Source organism: Formica exsecta, unplaced genomic scaffold, assembly GCF_003651465.1.
Source record: "Formica exsecta isolate Colony F162 unplaced genomic scaffold, ASM365146v1 scaffold512, whole genome shotgun sequence".
NCBI lineage: Eukaryota > Metazoa > Arthropoda > Insecta > Hymenoptera > Formicidae > Formica > Formica exsecta.
Genome location: NW_021852364.1, coordinates 200226 through 221718, shown reverse-complemented (window position 1 = coordinate 221718; position 21493 = coordinate 200226). Strand labels below are relative to the sequence as shown.

The window sequence follows — 21493 nt, the reverse complement described above, 5'->3', positions numbered from 1 at the left end:
CTATATTGTTAATTTATATTAATATATATTATCAAAAAAAAATCTCAAAAAGAGAACCAAAATAAAAAATTGTGTGAAAATATATAAAATATATTTTTTTATTTGTGTAAATATATCTTTTTGCTAAATATTGAACGTTCTACAATTTATTTATCCAGTTCAATGCTGAGGCTTTTTGCTAACAAAATTTCCTTGGAAATAATTCTGATATCGCAAATTCCGATATTGTAATGATTTTCACGACTGATACATTCACGAAATGATACGAAATTGCTTGTCAATTCCGTCAGTATTTACCCTTCTCCCGTCCCATCCGATCTCGCGCAAGAAGAGGGCAAAGATATGAGCGTAACGAGGCGAGCCGGCCGCCCACGCAATCGATAAGTAGCGCTGCCGCAGGGTCTCCCTTGATGAGACGCGATTCCAGACCAACCTTTATCCATCGCGATAGATAGTAGATGTACATAAATTAACACGCGGGCGAAGCGAGCTAAGCGGAGATAAGCACGAGCGGTTATAGCGGCTCGGTGAATACTCAAAGCAATTCGAGTCTGCCTTCTCGCCGCGGCTCTGGTCTAGACGACTCACGATTCAATAAAATCAAACGAGCCGAATAAATAGCGATAAAGCTTGCTAAAGATTTTATTCCCGTCTGACTTGAATTTTATTATTAGTATTTGGTTATCCGCAACATACAATGTGAAAAAAGGAATTTGAAGATAAATAATCCCATTTTTGATAAAATAATGCATTTATTAATTTTAGTATGCACTAATAAATCCATCTTATTTATTTCGTATTTTATTAAAAGTTCTTTTATATAAGATTTTCTCTTTCAAGATTTATCTAATTTAACAAGAAAAGTCATTTTCACAATTATAATTTATAATTATTTGAATTTTTAAATAATCGTCGAATTTCTAATAATTGCCTAATCTTAACAAAGATCTCTAGTCTTAACAATGAATAATTAATAATTCTGCTCTGAATCTTTTATACAATAATCATATACAATGTATTATGAGTCCTATAATGATCGCATTTAGCATTGAATGCGCAGCCCGAAGTCTCACGTTGGTCGAAAACAATCCTCGACCCTTGCTTTCAACGTCAAACAACAGCGGGGGGTTGTTTCTCGTAGCTCGGCCGGCTTTCAGGTTTAATTAGCCGCCGGCCTTATCGAGAAACAGGGTGTCGCACATAAATACACTCAGGCGACTCCAGACTCGTTGATCCCGGGATGAGTCAATTCTCAGATCTTTTTTCTCGCCGCGAAGCAACCTCTTTTTTTACGATTTTAGCGCACATGTGCGTCTCCCGCGTGACAATCAGCCAATGGAAAACTGATGTTTCTCGCCCTATCTGTCAGTTATGTCATCGATGGATAAATTCTACTGATATCTCGAAAGGGATTTTATTGCGCCCTCACACGAAGATGTTTTTATCGTATTTTTTTAATGACTTAACAACTTACAAAGTGTCTCAGATTGATCTGTTCAGTTTACAGAAATTTGTTAAATATCATTTTGCTTAAAATTTGCGAGAGAAAATTCCAAGAATAAAATTATATTTTTAAGAAAATAATTCGTAATTTTATATAATTTTGGAAATATTAATAGAATAAAAATTATTATTAAAAAACGTTTGGATAATATTTGAAGTATTTATAAATATATACACGAGACACACATATTTATATATGCATATGTAATTAAATCTAATATTAATTTTTTATAGCCAGAAATTATAAAAAAAAGAATTTCTTAAAATTAAATTTGGAAACTGGTTATTATTATTTTTATATTAATTGTTATAATGTCTATTGAAAGTTTAAATACATTTTACTAACATGGACACTAATAAAATTTAATGGTGAACTAATTTATTAATTTTTCTTCTAAATAGTCATTAAATAGAAATATTTCTAAATGCAAAGTTAAAAACGATGTAGATGAAATAATAAATAAGAGTTTCGTATCTCTTTGGTTATATTTTCAGGAACAGGTTTTAGTAGGACCTATCTATCTTCGACTCTGTCTTTATATAACGTAAAACATGCGCATGTAACGAAGATGCATCTAAATTCATAAATTATATCCCAAATCAGATATATTCTTTATTCATTTATCTGTGTAAGATCATTACTTTCAGTAATATTATCTCAAGCAGTGTAAATACTAGGTATATCGATAGGTGACAATTCCAAAATCTCCAATTTTGATTCTGCATAAATTTTTTCAAATCAAGAGTTATATTTTATAAAGATTTGTTCCAACGTGGATAAAGTTTTGCCACTCAAATTATTCTTAAAGTACGCAAATAAAGCAGAGCAAAAACGGAATATGACGTGGTTCGAGTAACATTCGAGACGCGTCGAAATCTCGCGTTTGATTTATCACGATAGTCAAAGGTTAATCCGTGAGAACCGTTCTCTCCGATCTTCTCGCGGTTCCAACTCGGGATGAAGTTCTCCATTCGATATTTTATCAACATCCAATCTGGGTGGATTCTCGTTAAAATCGGACACGGCGCTCGTCCCTACGTCCGATCCCGTCGTACATCAGGCCCGTGCGCGCAACCCACGAGGCCACACTCGCCCCTCGCCCTTTTCCCGTAATACACGCATACGAATACTGTTACACGTAACTCTTTCTCTCGGATCGTCTTCTTCTCTTGACTAGTCGTTACAACATAATTCAAGTCGCCGACACGAGCACAAATATTATGATAGACGGCCGTTTATGCGCCGTGCACAGGTCCGTGTCGGATGGCGGAACGTGGGGGAGAGACGCCCGAGACAGACTCACGTCGAGAGAGAGAGAGAGAGAGAGAGAGTTCCATCTCATTTCGGACCAAAAGAACGAACTCTGGGGATCCTCTCTCACAATGACGGCGCCGACTGGCGGCTTGTGGGTGACTGGTGGGCGTTCGAAAACATATCTAAATAATTCTACGGAGGCGGAACCTGCTCCGAGAACGCTCGCGGCTATAACCCTTGCTCCCTCCTCGGAATTTTCAAATTTTCGTCCTATAGAAATTCTCCCGATTTTTACGACCGGGAATTATCGCGCGAATGGGATCGTGAATATCGACCGACTCGATGGCACTCGTGATGGAAACCGGATGGACGCGACATTGAAACGTTTTGTGCTTCTCGAGATATAGCAAACGAGAAAATCGATAGGCTTCGAAAAGATCTTAAATATTTGTAGAAATTTATGGTAATTAAAAAAATAGCCAATATTTAATAAATTTATAGTAGTCACCAAATTAATCTTGTCCCTAAAACATTTTGCATTATTCCATTTTAGATATCAGAGTCTGCATCAATTACTCTCTCTATTTTTCAAGTATAAAAATTTTAGAATTTATTCTTATTATTATATCATATAATTTAAATGCTACAACCCATATAAAATTTCACTTTTTTGTTACAACATTGTCATTCTTTGATGTATATTTAGTACTACTCAGAAATGAAAGCGATATTTTTTAGAGTCTCCTTTATGTATTACACGCGAATTTTATTCCCAACATCTCGCAGCAGGATACTCGTCAGGGTCTTCCTCGTGTCTGGCACGTGATGCCAGAAAAAAAAACGATTACCTCCTCCGGTCGGGATTAAGAAGACAATTTGACGGAAAGAAGATTACTCGACGCCGCGCTGCTAAAGAACCGCTGGCACTTCCTTCGGTAATACATCTCGGGTGATAGATTAACGCCGTATTTCGCGTACTTCACGATTTTTTCTTCTGACGTTATCGAAACGAGGATACACTGCGTGACTCGAGAGATTCCACCGCCACGTCAGCTTGCAATCAAAGATCCAAATACCAAGGCTGTAAATCCGCTCGTTCGAATATCCAATCGAACGATATCTCGCGACGCGTCTCGAGAGACGACGACGAGCAAGAAAACCTTTACCAAAATTAGCGACTTTATCGAGAAGAGAACAAACATCGTTTTGCGCTTGACTCTCGCATCAAGGATCGCCAACCTGTCTATACGATTCTGTGAATCGTTTCTCGAGAATTTTGGTTCCCGTAACATTGTAAATCGATTACATCGCAATAAAAACGTGCGCATATCGGCCGTATGCTAAATTCGTTTTAAGCTTTTTGGGTATGGATGGGACGTAATCTTGTTTGTCACGCGCGAGAGAAAAAATCCGGGATCCGTTTCTTTTTCTTGGGAATACAAATCTTCCTTCCGACTATGTAGCATCTATTTGATATATATTGGGAACCGAGAAGTGTCAAGAGCGCACACATACACATACACACATTGATCTTTACTCACATTTAACTTGGATCTTCTGGTAAGCAAAATTACGATCGCGACGTCTAACGTTTAACGTGCAGCGTGCATATGACATACATATGTTTCGATCCTATCATTTTATAGCTCCGCCTTTTTCATGCATAGAGCAATGCAACTGGTAATTGATCACATTGATTGCAAAGATAAACATCTCGCGATTCAGAATAAATGGAAGAAAGTGATTAAAATATGCGTATATCAAAAAGAAAATAATAAGACAAAAATCAATCAGATATATGATAGTAATTTTTATTGGTATTTTTGAAATTATTATTCTGTTATTCGATTATCAAACGATAATTCATAATTCCTTATAGAATAATAATAATTAGTATATTAGCATATATGTCAAGTCGAAAAAAATAAGAAAAATGTGATATTCTTGCACGGAAATTATACAATAAGATGAGGGAATACGATAACCGTCGTACTATTAACGTCTCAAAAACCGTTCGTGAAAATGTAAATCCGGCAATATCGCAAGTATGTGTGTGGCTACTACACGTATAATCGAAACGAAAGATTTAATCCCATGATTTATGATTATTGACGCGCGATGTCTGTAGCCTCCTTGAATCAGTATCTAATAACGCAATTAATTTGCTAATTGGATTAGACGCAACGCGTTTCTTTTATCGATATATAACAAATTACCGTGACGCGATTATAGGACAGAAATAAATTTTATCCCAGCGGTTCCTTTACCAAAACCGATTCAAAACCCATATACGCAATATCCTTATATCCTTCAATTATCTATGATCATTTCGATTAAAGAAAAAAATGTGAAGAGATATTTATTATTTCTACAAAAAAATTAGCATAAAACATTTTAGAATTTAATCATGTCGATTTTATCACAAATATAGAATTAGATTAATTCAAAAATTTTAAAAACTTGTTTAATCTGCTCTTGATGTTAATATAAAAAAGTTTTACATATAATAAAAATTATTAAAAAAGCAAAATATTGAATATATATTACCAGCATATTTCTTTTTGCTATTAAAAGCTAATTATTTGCACGCATGGATATAATTTTTATTTAATTATTACGATTAATAATTTAATATAGTATATTAGTCTTGCTTTTTTTTACAAATTTTCTCTAAGTACTGATAATGGCGTCCCATTATCAAACAATGTAAAAGATGATCGGCAATACTTTTAAGGCTCTTCTAATAACTGGTTCTACGTGTACGTGCAAATATGCACGCACACCCAATGATTTTCAGCTGCGTAATTACGCGATAAAGAATTATCCGCAATTCGTTATCATGACACGACCCTAATTATTATCGTCAACTCGATTGCACCTCGTTAATTGCACGGAATGGAACACAAAGCATCTGCTGCGTGCGCTTTCAAATTACATCTTTTGAAGAATGTCGTTGTATTAAAATACAAAACAAAATAATTTTTATATATCTTAAATCAAAATTTATGTAAATAAAATATTTATTTTTGATGCTATAAAATTGCTAGTAAAACATATTTTTTTTTAAATTATGAACTAATTAAATATATTTGTTTAAGTTAAGGCCAAAGTAAAAATCTAAAAGTTTAATGTAAAATAATTACACATATTAAATAAATTTTATTTCTTGCTCACAAATACATTTATGAAGTTTGCATTATAAAAGTTATGAATGTTGTACAATTTACGTTTATGTAATTTGGTTTATTCACTCTCATAGTGATTAACTCAATCAAACATATTATCATTCATGTACAAGATAGGTATCATTAATGTCCGAACATTATGAGAAAATAATAATTGAGAGAAAGTCAATAATATAATGCTGTTTATAATGTGAGACTTGAATCTCGAGTTTCAGTCAGTGTGCTAACAGCTGACCGACTCTCCTTCCTCGTGACAAGCAAAACTTCAATCATTAGAGTCACAGATGCGTGCAGAAGTGCACGGAAGCAGTTTCTTGTTCTAAAAGACTAAAATAGAACCACGAAAATGTTCCAGTAGGAAATGGTAGTCAGGTATTCGGGCAGATTCTTCAACAAGTGAGCGTGATACAAGTATGAACGATTTATCTTAATTTTACCGCGGAAAAAGCCACATTGTTCGCAATCATTAGCAGCTAAATTATTTTCGCGCGAGAATGTGGTTAATTTACCAATCATCGACGAAATGTAACCTATCCGCATCGTATACTTTACAAACGAGCCAAGCGATCAATTAAGCGACGCAAAAAAACTGGTGCCTGCTTGTGATAATAGCGTTAATAATTTGCACTGCGTAAGAAGCGATTTAACTATAATGATGGTAGAAAGAAAAGGGCGCGACGCTAAAACGTATTAATAGAAAAATAGATGGATTCGTATCTAATTTGCAAGCATAATCGATAATAACATGTGACAATAATGAATAATATAAAGTTCAATATAAATATTAAAAATGGAAAATATTCCAAGAGAATATTTTTTTTTTCAAATAATTCAAATAATATCATTTATATAAAGACATTCATTATGTTTTTATTACATCATAGTTGAGTCAAAAATTGGTTAGACTCAAAAATTGCGCGTCTAAAGAAAGCATTGATCACATACAAATGCATTCTAATAGATATATGTGAAAATATAATGAAGATAATATTTTCCAATCAATAGTAATAGCCTTGAGGAATCGGAAAGGATACGCGATTGATTATATATTTCTTTATTTTTGTCTTCTGCATCTCATTGACCGGCCATCGTCGCTATGCTATTTTCCTTTGCTAAGCGAATAATTGATAACCTGGTAACAGATATTTAATGATCCGTGTATCAAATACCGATAACGCCAAGACATCCTGTATAGCAAAACTAATAGAAAATGTGTAATTTAATTAGTTTTGTGCAGTTTCTCAAATCTATTTTTTTTTTATAGAATTTTTTAAATTATATTTTCTAAAAAAAATTAGTTATTCAATTGCAAAGAAGTTTTACTTTTTCTCTCGCAAATTCTATAAATTCAATTTATAACTTAATAATTTATAACTTTATAATTATTAAATGACATTTTGACATCCTTCCCAAAACTTTACCTACATTTTTGCATATATTACAGCAGAGTATATTATTCTTGGCATCTTGCACTGTACTTCCGCTATCGTTAAAACAGCTGCCAAAATTACTCGAGTCATTATAGCCAAAATAATCTACCAAACTTGCAATCACCTTTAAAGGAGTTGCTGTTTAAACTATAAGAAGTTTATTCAGAAGATTTCAAAATTTAAGAAACGTCAATAAAAAATTTTTGAAAAAAAATTTTAAAATAGAAATTCTGACTCTCTTCCTTAAATAACTTTAAAGTTTCTTACATTTTAAAAAGAATTTTATGAATGTTTATAACGTTTCTTTTTCACTTATTAACTTATCATTAAGAAGGTAAATTAATTCCCCAAATTTTGTTTATAATATATCATTGACTATCTTGTAATATTCACCGATTTTCAATATATCGCGTTTACATTGATCTTTACGGCATACCAAAAATAAAACATTACTAATCTGTTAAATATGAGATAAGAAACAAATTGACTTTGGCCCCGCATGAACCGCCTGACATAGTATTCGAGCGCATATTTATGCACACACGTTGCGTATAGACCAGTCTGCTCATGCGACAGAGGAAGATATTTGTTAGGAGAAATTATGTAACTGGTTTTAATCGCAAAGGCGTATCCTCCATTCTCGTAATTAGATCGAAAACCACAAAATTTTTAAAAACGTTTAATCGGTTAATTAATTATGCGAATATATTTATTTAAAAAAATTAATTAAGTAATTAAGTGTATTCTCGCAATTTTAAATAACCATTTGTACCCTTTTGTTTTCGGCTCTTTATTTAAAATATATACGAATGTGCAGCACGCGTATCATTGTAACAGAATGAAGAAGATGGCTCATCTTTGCGTAATTAAACCGAAAAACAATATAATATTCTGTCAAGAATACTGCCGTTTCCGTTCATCTGCGAGTCACCATAAAACAAGCAGCAAAATCATGAAACTAGCCAGCGAAAATGTAACGCCTACCTTATGTACCATTAGTCTGTCGGTCGGTTTCGCATTATCCTTAATGTTCTGCTAGAAAATTAGCGCTTTAACTGGCGTTAACCTCGTTTTGCACACGTGTGCATCGTCTATTATTGCCCATACCGAATGGAAACAAAGTACCGAGAGTCTACATCACGATATACACAGCACCCTATGCGAGAGCTTAATTGAGTCTATGACTAAAAAAAGTGCATATAAATAAGAATAATATTTTTAGAGATATATCTATTTAAAATATTGTATTTATGTCTTATTTTTTTTTTATGTAATTAATAATATTTATAAATAAAATTGTAAATGTTTTTTTCGTGAAAATGTGCACTTGTAAAATAAAATACAAATTTTAAATTAATTTTTTAAATAATCCCTTTTTCAAAATAAATTACATATTTCCCCAGTATCACCAATTTTAATTAATATTTTTTAGAACTATTAAAATTATTAAAAAGCATAAACTTACTTATTTATGTAATATCTAACATATAATATGTTAACCTCGTTTTGCACACGTGTGCATCGTCTATTATTGCCCATACCGAATGGAAACAAAGTACCGAGAGTCTACATCACGATATACACAGCACCCTATGCGAGAGCTTAATTGAGTCTATGACTAAAAAAAGTGCATATAAATAAGAATAATATTTTTAGAGATATATCTATTTAAAATATTGTATTTATGTCTTATTTTTTTTTTATGTAATTAATAATATTTATAAATAAAATTGTAAATGTTTTTTTCGTGAAAATGTGCACTTGTAAAATAAAATACAAATTTTAAATTAATTTTTTAAATAATCCCTTTTTCAAAATAAATTACATATTTCCCCAGTATCACCAATTTTAATTAATATTTTTTAGAACTATTAAAATTATTAAAAAGCATAAACTTACTTATTTATGTAATATCTAACATAATATTATAATTCTTAATTTAATTTCTCTCTTAAAATAAAGTGTTTAATTGAGTTTATATATATAAACGAATTTATATGTTTAGCTTTAAAATTTATTTCCCCCAAGCATATTAATAATACCAAATTTGCTTTGTATATTTGCTTATCTCGAAAAAATTTCTACATTTCACGAGAAATCTACATTTTGATGTGAACATATCATGCTAGACTAGAAAATAGGAATAAATTCGCAGAAGACATAATCCATTAAAATAATCATATAATAACTCTTAAATTATGTTAGAAATAAAGCCAAACAGTTTTATGAGGCGATAAATTTTTTCAAATCAGATAAGAGTCATAAAATATAAAAATCAGATAAGAGTCATAAAATATAAAAAAATTTTATGAGATATATGACTTTGTCAAACATTTCCATCTCGCACTAAGAATCTTTCAACGTAATAAAACTCGCTATTTATAAAGATACTATTTCGTTTTCTGTTTCAGCACGAGTACACAGAGGACTGCGTCTTCAACGAGACCTTGGAGCAGCACAACTACAATACGTACAGCTCGGTACGCTGGTCCACGGCGAAGAAGACGCTGTACCTCGGCCTGAATCGCCACGGCCAGCCGAGGAGAGTGCAAGCTAAAGGTCACAACCTCGGAAGACTGTCGGCCTACGCCCGGGTGTTGACGCAGATGGCTCCGTTTGATCGGGTAGAGGCCCTACAGAGGCGGATGCTGGGCGCACAGCACAACGTGCGCCATCGGCATCACGGCCACGGCCATCGTCGTCTGCACGCCGGTGACGTGGCGCAACAGTCCATCTGTCCCACTCTGCCGGACCAAGAGAAGGACGGCAGGGACAGGTTCAGATGCCGTAAACGAAAGAAGAGGAAGAAGCGGAGGCGACGGTGCAGACCGGGCGAGCAGCCCGGTCCCCAGTGCCGAGTCGTTGAGGGATCTACCATGAGTCCCGCATCGGACATCGACGCGTCTTCGGAGATGAGCAGCATCACCACCCCAGAATCTAAGCGATCCTGCGAGGGGGCGGCCAGCGAGGAGGCCTGCAGACGTCAGGCTCTTTCGGTACCGGCGAAGAAGCGGAAGTCGCGGATAGACGGCGACGGCGGCAGCGGCGGGAATCTCACGCTCAACAACGGTAAGAACAAAGCATCAACGTCAAACGCGAAAAAGCCAAACGTCAACGTCGCCGATAGTCAAAGTAAAAAGCCTGATTTGACGGACGGGAAAAAGACGAAGAGGAGGGGCCCGCCGAGCAGAGGGAACACGAGGGTCCCGCTGTCCCGGAAGCAGTACGTGTCTACCACGGTCCGGGCCTTTTTGCCGCTAACAGCGCCCACCAGCGAGGTGCAGCGGGTTTCGACAGCCACATCGTCCTCGTCGCCGTCTCCTCCTGGTGTGTCAATCGCTCCCTCCTCCGCCAGAAGGCCGAATTCGCCGTCGTCTGGCCGTAGGAAACCGCCGCCGTCTTTGAGAACTCGCGTCACGAGACCGATGAGCTCGCATAGGAAAGGAAAGTCGTTTTCGCGTTCACCGGGTCGATCGAAATCGACGCCGATGAGCGAGATCAATCTACCGTCAACCACCAAAGTTCCTGAAACCACGAGCGCGTGGTGTGCCACATCTTTTCCTCAACTTTCTCGATCCTCGTCAGTTCCCTCCTCCTCGTCCTCGCTCTGGCACAAGTCGGCCGAAAACTCTACAAATTCACTGTCGAACTCTTCGCTCGTTGACGAGGAGTCGAGCTCAACCGTCACGAGCGAGCTGATGACTGAAATGGTAGAGTCGACTACAGAGGCGACATCCAGACTGGACGAGGAGGGCGGCAAAGACAATGAGTCTAGTACGATCGAGACAATCCCGAGAACGACTACGAGGTTTCCTATAGAGCAACTGGCAATGTGACGTCCTCGTTTCTCGAATGGTAGGAGGATGATATTTGTACGCGAATGTCATTGTAAACTTATGTGTATATAGGAATCACTCTACTACAACTCACTCTACATTCATGTACGACAAGTGTACGCGTGACGTATGATATACGTCGTGCCGAAGTTTCAATACTCACGATATAAGGGGACCGATGTAGTTGCGGTTTCGGTGAAATCAAAGTATGTCTCAAGTTTAAAAATATTTTGAAAAGTAATCAAGTTGACATTTTACGCACATAAAATTTCCTAATTTATTTAAATGGATTATTAAAAGTATTTTTTCTATTAGAAAATTAAAATGATTAAAATTTTTATAACTTGATTGCTGAAAAAATTCATTTTTAATAATATTTTTAATTATGTGTTTTTTTATCAGACACAACATGGTTAGTAATATGTTTAAAAAACGAGATTTTCGAAATTTTAGTTATACAAAATTTTTTTTTTTAATGATAAGAAAGAATTAAAAAAACAAAACAAAAAATAATAGAAATTTTTAACAGAAATATAAAACGCAAAAATTGAAAAAGAATTATCTATAATTTGATAATAAAGTTATTTGTTTGTAAGTATCAACGGCCTCTAGATATTTATTGATAATACATTTCATGAGACAAAAAGCATTTTAGTATTGCTAAAGTTAAAGATTAATAATAGAATTTTGTTCACAGAAATCGTTTCTATATCGATCCTCGAGATTTACGTGGCGAGAGAGACGGTTCGTGTCGAAACTCGATTAACAGTGATAAAAGCGAAAAGTCAGTACCGTGAGCGTGCCGGCTAAAGTGTATTTCTTACGCTTATTATCCGAAAAGAGATAATTACCGGTCGCAACAGATCGAGAGTATCAAACGGCCGGATTACGAGCATGAGATACAACTATAATTTCAAAGCACTTCCCTCTCGGCGGCAAAACAGGTCACGGAGCTCGTACGCGAGCGTAGCGAATGAGCTAATTGCATATATTTTACATGGTTTCCGTAATCTTCATTCGATTTTAAAAACAAATACTCTTTGATTACAACTCTTTTATTAGAAGGTGGTAAATCGACGTAATGCTTGCAAATGTGCAATTTCTGACCTCTTTTTATTTATGAATTCTTCGAGAGATCAATATTTCTCTTTAAAATCCAAAAATTTAAGTTTAAAGACTCTCTACATTAATAACGAAATTTATTTATAAGTAAATTTTGCTCACAAAGTCTGAAAAGAAACACTGTATACTACGCTTTTAAAATATATTTTACAATTGAATCAGTTATTTTGAAAAGAATGCAAATGTATACATATACATATATCTCTCTCTAAAGAAAAAAAGAAATTTTAATTTTATTTTAATATTCTTAACAATTACAGAGCATATTTCCAACATGACAATTTAGGTACGTATTTTTATTGCATATTTAAAATGTGACTATCTCTCATATAACTTTACATGGTTATAAAATAAATCCGATCGAATAAAAAATTATGTAAATAGAATCCACAGAAGAATATATGTATAATCTATAACTAGTCACATTTATATCAAGAGCATGAAAAATTTAAAAGCAAAGCATGCATATTAATATTTGAAAAAATTAGCACAATGTTTGCAAATTGTAATATTATCGAATTTAAACGTTGTTTAAAATTAAATTTATATCAGATAGATGTTGAGTAAAATGATAATAATATTATTGTTTCTTTTTTTATGAATTTGTTATGAACCGTTCTCGTCTCGCCGCGTACATCGATACGTAGGAAGCTCCTTGTATAATATATTACTGCAAACTACGTCCTAATTAGCGCGATTAGCGCATAAGTATAACAAATTAATAATGATATTTTAGTGAACGAGGAGCGCAAGACAATAAGCGACTTGAAGGAAGTGATGTGTGGACGATAAACAATCAATTCGAGCACGCAAATGCAATTGTTCTCGAGACGGTAATAGAAATTGAATCTAATTAAGAAGATGAGCTATCTAATAAAAATTAATAGCCCCGTAAATTACGCTTCTCGTATGAAATTAAGCGAATGTTTCCGATTACGCTTAATGCAATGTTTTGTAACGAAATAATTTTTTAATTAGCATAAATTATATACAAAAGATGAGTCTAGCTATTTACGTTTAGATATTACATGAAGAAATTTCTATTTTGAGCGATTAGTCAAATTATGACGATTTTGCAATCAAACGCGATACTTATACAAGCGACGTGTATATATATATATAAAATTTGGAACTGTGTAAAATAAATTCGTTCAATGTAATCTCAGTATTTATAACGAAGCAAAGTGACACACAGATTTCTCTTTTATTTTACCAAGGAGATCAATTAATCAGATCGACGCAAATTGTACCGGTTTCTCGAGTTTTATATACTCGATCACATTTTCCCTCGCGCGCTAATTTTATTTTCAGAACTCGTTTCGCGATGTTCGACAGTACCGACGTGAAAATTACGAGAAGGTTTCAATTACGATTTCCATTATATTGTAATCAAAATTTGCCATATAATTAAGATTTAATCAACCGTTGTAAATATTATCGTGAACAAATCAACAAATAATCGATGTCTAACTATAGATTAGAACAGATCTTTAACGGAACAGATATTTAACAGAAATGTTCGCCGTTACACTTGTGTAAATTCTCCTAAATATGTAATTTTTAACTCTTTACCAGTTCAATTTCATCAGCTTTGATGTTATCGAAAAAATATATGGCCAGAAGAAACGTTTTCCAGATGGAATTTATTGATAAAGAATCAGATAATGGCACTACGAAATGCGCTCATTTATATTAGTGATTTTCGTTACAGTTTAAATTTTTATGAAAATTGTTCGATTATTGAATACCGTTCGAAGAGTTCAGTTACTCATTGTCAACAAAAAGCCATCACGACTCCTTGTTTCTCCAATTAAGAGTTTCATCGAATCTAGATAGGTGTATCTGTGAAAAAAAGCCTCAATCCCACTGCGATTTTTTTTTCCTTTTTTGTAGAAGCGACCTATATTAATATAGTGGCATATTTATTAAAGACTTATTTATTGTAAACAGTTGAATCCGTGTACATAAGTCTACGATCATTACTCATCAATCATGCGCATCGATCATGTGTTCTACGTACGTTGTGTTTGTCTTATAGGTACACGAATCCGTTGAAAATATATGATAACGTCGTATTTCTGCTCCAAGAGAGATAACCATTTCAATAATTCATTGAATAAAATACGACAGGTGGACGTCTATAATTTTATCACGCTAATATTGAAACGTTCTATTTCACAAAGCAAGTTGGTTTCCCATGCATGGCAGAGAGCTCATCATGTCATACATTTGATAATAGTCACTGGCAAAGTGAGCTACTGCTTCCGCCAGAACTGAAATTAGACCACTTCGCGACATAACAACGTGTTCTTCGTTTAATTTTAGCATACCGTATATATACGCAGTGTAACACAAAAAAGACATGTAATGGCAATAGATGAGGTATCCGATACTTTTTCTTTATCCGCCAAATCATTCAATAAAAGCAATTCTCGACAAGAGTATATGTTACTCTAAAAAATATTTTATAATAATGCAATAATATAAAGTGAGAATTACTTACTTTATAATGGACGCTTTCAAAGAACGAACAAAATTTTATTAAAATTACAAGTAAAAAATTTTTGAAGTTTATAATACAAAACAACAAAATTATTGTTAAAACAATTTGCATTGTTTAATTGTTACACCCTATATAATAATGATAGTGAACTCTGTGCTTCAATTACGAGACTACGATATTTTCTCGTTATATTATACTTGACAAACAAATTTTTATAGCAAAAAATAAGATTTTTCACGTGGTCATCTCACTGTCGAGTTCTTGCAGTTCAATACGGGATCATTGATATTTTCAACAGATTCTAAATTGTCTTAATAAAAAAAAAAACGTATACATGCTCCGGCGAGTGAAATAATAAGCGTTTTGACGGGATAAAAGACTTACGAGTTAGTGCTCATACACTGTATGAGTTTAACATGGAGGTAAAGTTTGTAAAATTTGGAAAGATGCACATGGATGCGCGGACGTGATGCTTATCAAGACGGCTAATTATTAAAGTAATTAGCGACATGGACAGAAGAACTTCTTAAGTTGCAGGGATGTAATTTCTGGTACGCTGTTCTTATAAGTAATTATATTTCCAGATTAATTCTAGAGATGGGACGATAGAGACAATATGTTTTTATGTCGTTATTAAAGATATTTAACTCTCATCCATGTCGCCCAAATTCAAGATAAGAAAAATGTTTAATAAATAGCCTACATCATGCAGATGAAAAATTGAAGAAAAAAACTGACTTGGAATTTATATATAAAATATTTTTTTTTTTTTTTGGTAAAGGAATTTAATTGTAAGTTAAATTATATTTCTAAAGAACCGTATTACGTGAAATAATTAATGCAATTAATTATTAATAATAAAATGATACGCAAGCACGACCGCGCATCATCGGCATAATTCCAGATTCAAAGATCGAAACAGAACCAGTCTAGCACTGCCAATCTTTTTTTTTCTTTTTTTTTTTTTTTTTTGAGATATATATTTAATTTTTTCATAGACTGAAACACTCTATTAAGATTATAGACGAGTATTTAATTAATAAAAGAGACCGTGACGATTGAAATTTTTCATCTGCGAATGCTTAATGTAAAACAGACGACATACCTAAGATATTACAGTCCCAGAACGATTTATCCTCTCTAAGCAAAACATCCTATAAATTTTCAATACTACCTTGTGATAGACATTTTCAGATTTTTAAAAAATCCACGACCTCTTTTCTTTTTTATCCCATTTTCCGGGAGATACATTTCTTATCGTCATCTTCGCGAAAAAGGATAAGAGGAAGGAGAGAGAAGGGACGGGAGCGAATAATGAAATATAATCAACAAGCGGATAGAATAAATTTCTGATTCTAAATCCGAGCAATTCTCGCAAATGCGCACCCCTTGCTCATTTTCTCTCTCACTTCTTGGATGCAGAACCCCACCATACCGTCGCCATATAATTTTTAGAAGTAATAAAAGAAATATTATTGAATATATAAACGATGCGTTATTTATTATTAAATCTTGATGTATACCTCATCGTGTGTATAATAATTACACACATTCCTAGATATAAAATAATTCCACACCATTTTTGTTTGAAACAAGATTATATTAATATTTTCTATAATAATACGTTCAAAAATATTTTCTATAATATTTATCTATTAATATTTATTAATATTTTCTATAATAACACATTTAAAAATATTAGAGGCAGTTATATATTTATCTAACAATAAGCAATTATAATCTTCTTTGCTTTCTATTATATCCGTGACTTATTTTAATCTCTCGCGGTTTATGTTAATCTCGATCAAATAATTAATATCATTATATGTTGTTCTATTCAAAAATCTTTTACATTGAATTCCATTTGAATAAAATCTTAATATATCTTAATCTTCTGATTAATTTATTTATGAATGTAAATTTATAATGCGCGAGATTGACAATGAAATGTTTGGTACAAGAGTTCGCGAAACACTGACGGGTAAGTACACATAATGTAGAATGTATGTATATTATAAACTTATCAAAATGCAAATCCTGTCCAAAGCATTTTAAACCGTCATAAAATTCCTCGCGGAAAAATTACGTGCGATATGCTACTTAATTCGTGCTTGCTGGATGGCATGGACATGATATATATAAATATTTTTGTTATTACAACACAGTAATTATTACGAGCTTTGCTCTTAATGTAAAATAAGTGGCTTATCGGCGTTTTCGTGACGTAAATAAGCATAAAACACACGCCGGAAACTATTAAGCCCGTATACATGTGTGGCTTGCAAGCACGCAGAAATATGGAAGCATGTAAGAATATGGAGTGGCACTCACACCCTCCTTTGTTGTCTGCCTCTCCTCCCATTGTTGTCCTGTACTATAATTAATGATCGATGCTACGATAAAGCATAAAAGTCGCTCTGTGAACGGGAAAAGTACGTAGATTGCGGTGCATTGTCCGCTACCCTGTATTTACGTAATTCCTGTGCCCTTCAAACAATTGTCTTTTAATAATCGTATTTTCCGCGTAAAAATGTTACCACCGTTTTTTAGAACATTAAATTTTACCGAAATTAAACTTGCCATGCTATATTTTAGCTCTGCACATAAAAATTCTGAGCCTAAAAATATTTCATATAATTTACATAAAAAGTTATAAATTTTAATATTTGCAAAAATTTATCTTTCAAATATTTATTATATAAATATGTTGACAGAGAAATATTATATTAAACCTACTTTAAATTATTTATAATTCACGAGAAAATTCAAGACAAGTATCTATTAATAATTTTACAAGTCGCATATTTTGTATGTGATATATATTTTGTATTGTATTTTATTCTTTCAAATATATTTTCTGTATCATACAACATAAAATTATAGATAGAATTCTATCCTAATTGTTGTCGGAAATTGTAAATATTCTAAAAAATAATTAATAGATAATTTAATAGATGTATATATGTGTATATAAGCACACCTATTAAATGCAACTTTTCATAATTTCAAAATGTTTGCAAGGCTGGAAAAAAATGTGTCAGAATCATTTATAGTATTTTGTAAAATTATTCAGTATACATTGTGTGTTATTTCGAATATTGTCGATTTTTCATGATACTTAATCGTTTGTGATTATGGATCGTGTGATTATGATCATAATCTTCTCTATTAATATAACTGTAACTCTAATCTTTGGCCTGCGTTTAAAAGCGTTTTTTAATTTATAATTAACATTCTTCGATGAATACCTTCCGCCTTAAACTCTCGACTCGAATAATAATTGATTTTATAATCAGACTCATAGATTTTTCGATTTTAGCCGCATTTGCTATCCTTGCCAATTACGTAATTTAATACAGTTTTGCCTGAAAACGGTCTGGGTCAAAGAAAATTTTAGAAGCTAATTAAAAAAAACAAATTAAGTTAAAAATGTAATTTTTTGAATAATAAAAATTATCTAAAATCTAAATACCAAAATTGCTTGCTCGTCTATTAGTCTATTTGTATTTTTCGTTATTTTTGCAATAAAACAATACATGGTAAAATATTAATATTGGTACACACATACATTTAATATTAATATTAAAATATATGAATATTAATATATTTTATCCATGTGTAGCGAATAGTAATACCTTTTTTAAAATAACTTTTTTTATATTTTCATATCTCTATCAAAAATCTTAATATAGTCCACTGTGTGTTAGACAATTTATAATTTGCTACAAAATTCAAGACAATATTTTGTTTATATGTTTATTATTTTTTTAATGTTACACATTTTATCGCGAGATCGTTTACAGTAGACTAAAAATATTAAAATAACTCCTATACTTTCTAAATCACATGCACTTAAATGATTTTAACTTCCATCATAATGTATAGTGATATAAAGCGTGTTAATGCATAAAATTCCCCGCTTTTCGAGTCAAACAGGTTGTGATTAAACATTTTGCACGCGTTTTACGCGTAAAATTGCTACGATTTGCTCATTATCACAGATATTTATCATAATCGACTCTACCCCGCATGTTCCGAACATTTCTAGCTTTAAGCTACTCTTATATCCGTATTAAACTTTAAAGACAAGTATATGAGACTGCTTTGCTTTATCAAAGCTTATTAGGTACATATCAACGATATCTCTCGATACTTCCATAGTTGTTATCAATATCATTGCTATCATTAAGAATTTTCTATTCGCTGTAACCTTTATACTTATCGATAAACTATATATCGGGTTTGATTATTCAATTCATTAACGAAGATACCAACGCACTGATAAAGCATCTTAGTGCAAATTATATGTAAAGGAATCTATAATTTTAAAATATCTTGAGGCGATTATCTTGTGCTCAATTTTTATCCTGACGTCTATATAATATCAAAGAAGTATAAAATTATAATTAAATTCAAAACCGATCTTATCCCCAAAAATTTGAATCCTTTATATAATTTTCAAAAATAAATATATTAGATTATAGAAAGAACTCCTAATAATAATAATAAATATACCATAAAATATAAAATTTGCAAAGATATACGAATTGATATTCAGTTTTATTGGGAGGTTCTAGTAAAAGTCGAATTCTACTTCTCTCTAAAAAAGATATTTTACTTTCTTTGACTTGTGACACGTCTTTCGGAAAATGTAACATTTCGCTTGCGACAGCAAGAAGTCTACCGCTGGTTTGCCTCCGGTAAACCCGTTGTGCACTCCGATGCACTCATGGTACGCGAGACGGTTGCAGCCTCGGTGCATGCTCGTATTGCCGGTTATTTCACTCGACGAGGCAGCTGCGGCATGAAGTCAAGTGAATTTTTATCCGCCTGTCCAAGCGAGCTTGCTGCACTTTCCGGGTATTTCCTTAATCCGCGAATCATGAACATTCTTGGATTCTCGGAGTAAAAATTATTTTCTTTTTTCAATGACTACAATTGACTAAGCAAATGTATATAATAAAACTTTTGATATTAATTGAAAATTTTATGACATATTTAATTCTGATTATATAAAATGTTTTTTTATTTTAGATTTTGGATATATGTATACGTATATATGTATGTATTCCAAAAATATTTTAAAACATATTTTTTTAAATTTTTATTTAGACTTTAGATTTTAAATATATGAAAGAAATACATCTCTAATATATATAATACTGTTATAAATTATATATATTAACTGTTATATTCTTTTTATTATATAACTTATCGTTAGAGAAAAATTTGCTAAAAAATGTATTGCTTAAGATAGATAAGGAATCCAAGAAAGGCTCAACGGCAGTCGATACGCATTAAGAACGTAACACCGGTGCGTATATTAGCCCGCGTAATTTTAGCACACGCGCCATTCGAACAAACTCTTTTCGCGTTGCGTCACGCGGTGTCGGGACGTGGGTGAAGAAGCGTCTCGTTACATAACATCCTTCGTCTACACGACCCTCTTCAGTTCTATTCCTATCTTTTCAACGGTACAAGGAACACGCGAACGTGTCACGTCGACGATTTGTGAGTCAGTTCAGTTAACCCTTGTCAACCAAAAATTAGTCTCGCATTATTTTTTATTATAAATCTGATATCAAATCTTATAAAACCGTATTTCTACTTCAAACATTATAAATTTCGTCATCAAATCAAACGTATCAATAAATTTAAAAACATCTTTTCCACGTGTGCAAATTTTTAAAAAATTGTGATTTGCAAAAAATATAAACTTTTATTTGTCAATATTGTGGCACAAATAAAATGATAGCCAAATATGTATTTTCTTTCATAAATATAAAGAATTATTTGTAAAAAATTTGAGTATATTTATATATATATACACATATAAAACTCGATATATTATATATTCTACTAAATAATATTTTTAAATAAATATTTATATATAAGATTGACTGTAAATAATTAGTATTAATTTTATTACTCGCAATTTAATGATGTCAAGTTATTTTTCGTGTGACTAACTCATATGCTATTTGGTTTATAATTTTGCTAATTTTGTTCGCCTTTAGTAAGAAGCATCTGTGAAGGCATAAGCTCTCTCTCTCTCTCCCTCTCTCTCTCTCTCTCTCTCTTTGGAATGCGTAACATAACCATTTAAAAGCGCCGCGGATGATTGAACAGAATGATAATATAGAGTTATTCGCGGAAGATAATTTCTCCTTGCACATATGCTACGAATATCAGATTATCCGTCGTGGATGTAGAGGGACCGTTCGATTAAAAACGGAAAATAGATGAAAATATGAGATAAAGAAGCGAATAGAATGGGGGGAAGGAGAAAATAATTGGGTCTTTATTTTTTTCGCAATGAGATTGTTACACGGCAAACCACACTTATCTGAACTTATTTTACGTGGTTACACGCAACGCGAGCATAATTAATGCGTGATTACGGTATGCCTCGAAGGGTTATTTCGCGAAGGACAGATCGAGTTCTAACTTGAAGGAGCCATCAATCCTTTAGTTATTGCCTATATATTTCGAGTAATATTACTAATTAGGAAAAATCGCGCTGCGACAATAAATAAATAGATTGAAAAAAAATGGATTAAATTTTTTTCTTCAGAATTAAATTACTAATCTATAAAGCCAGAAATTGTTTTAAAAATGTTTAATGTGTTCTATGCTTTCTCCGTAACTAAATTATTAAC

At 32.7% G+C, this 21493-nt stretch overlaps 1 protein-coding gene and 1 long non-coding RNA gene across 2 annotated transcripts in view; one reads left to right on the top strand and one right to left on the bottom strand.

Moving 5' to 3' along the window:
- Nucleotides 1-11518, top strand: part of LOC115241816 — an 81818-nt gene extending 70300 nt beyond the window's left edge. Inside the window, exon 3 of the mRNA XM_029817753.1 lies at nt 9785-11518. Coding sequence (XP_029673613.1) covers nt 9785-11209 — 1425 coding nt within the window. The 3' untranslated portion in view covers nt 11210-11518. The remainder of the gene's footprint in view (nt 1-9784) is intronic.
- Nucleotides 1-21493, bottom strand: part of LOC115241820 — a 100459-nt gene that overhangs the window by 76791 nt on the left and 2175 nt on the right. The window lies entirely within an intron of this gene.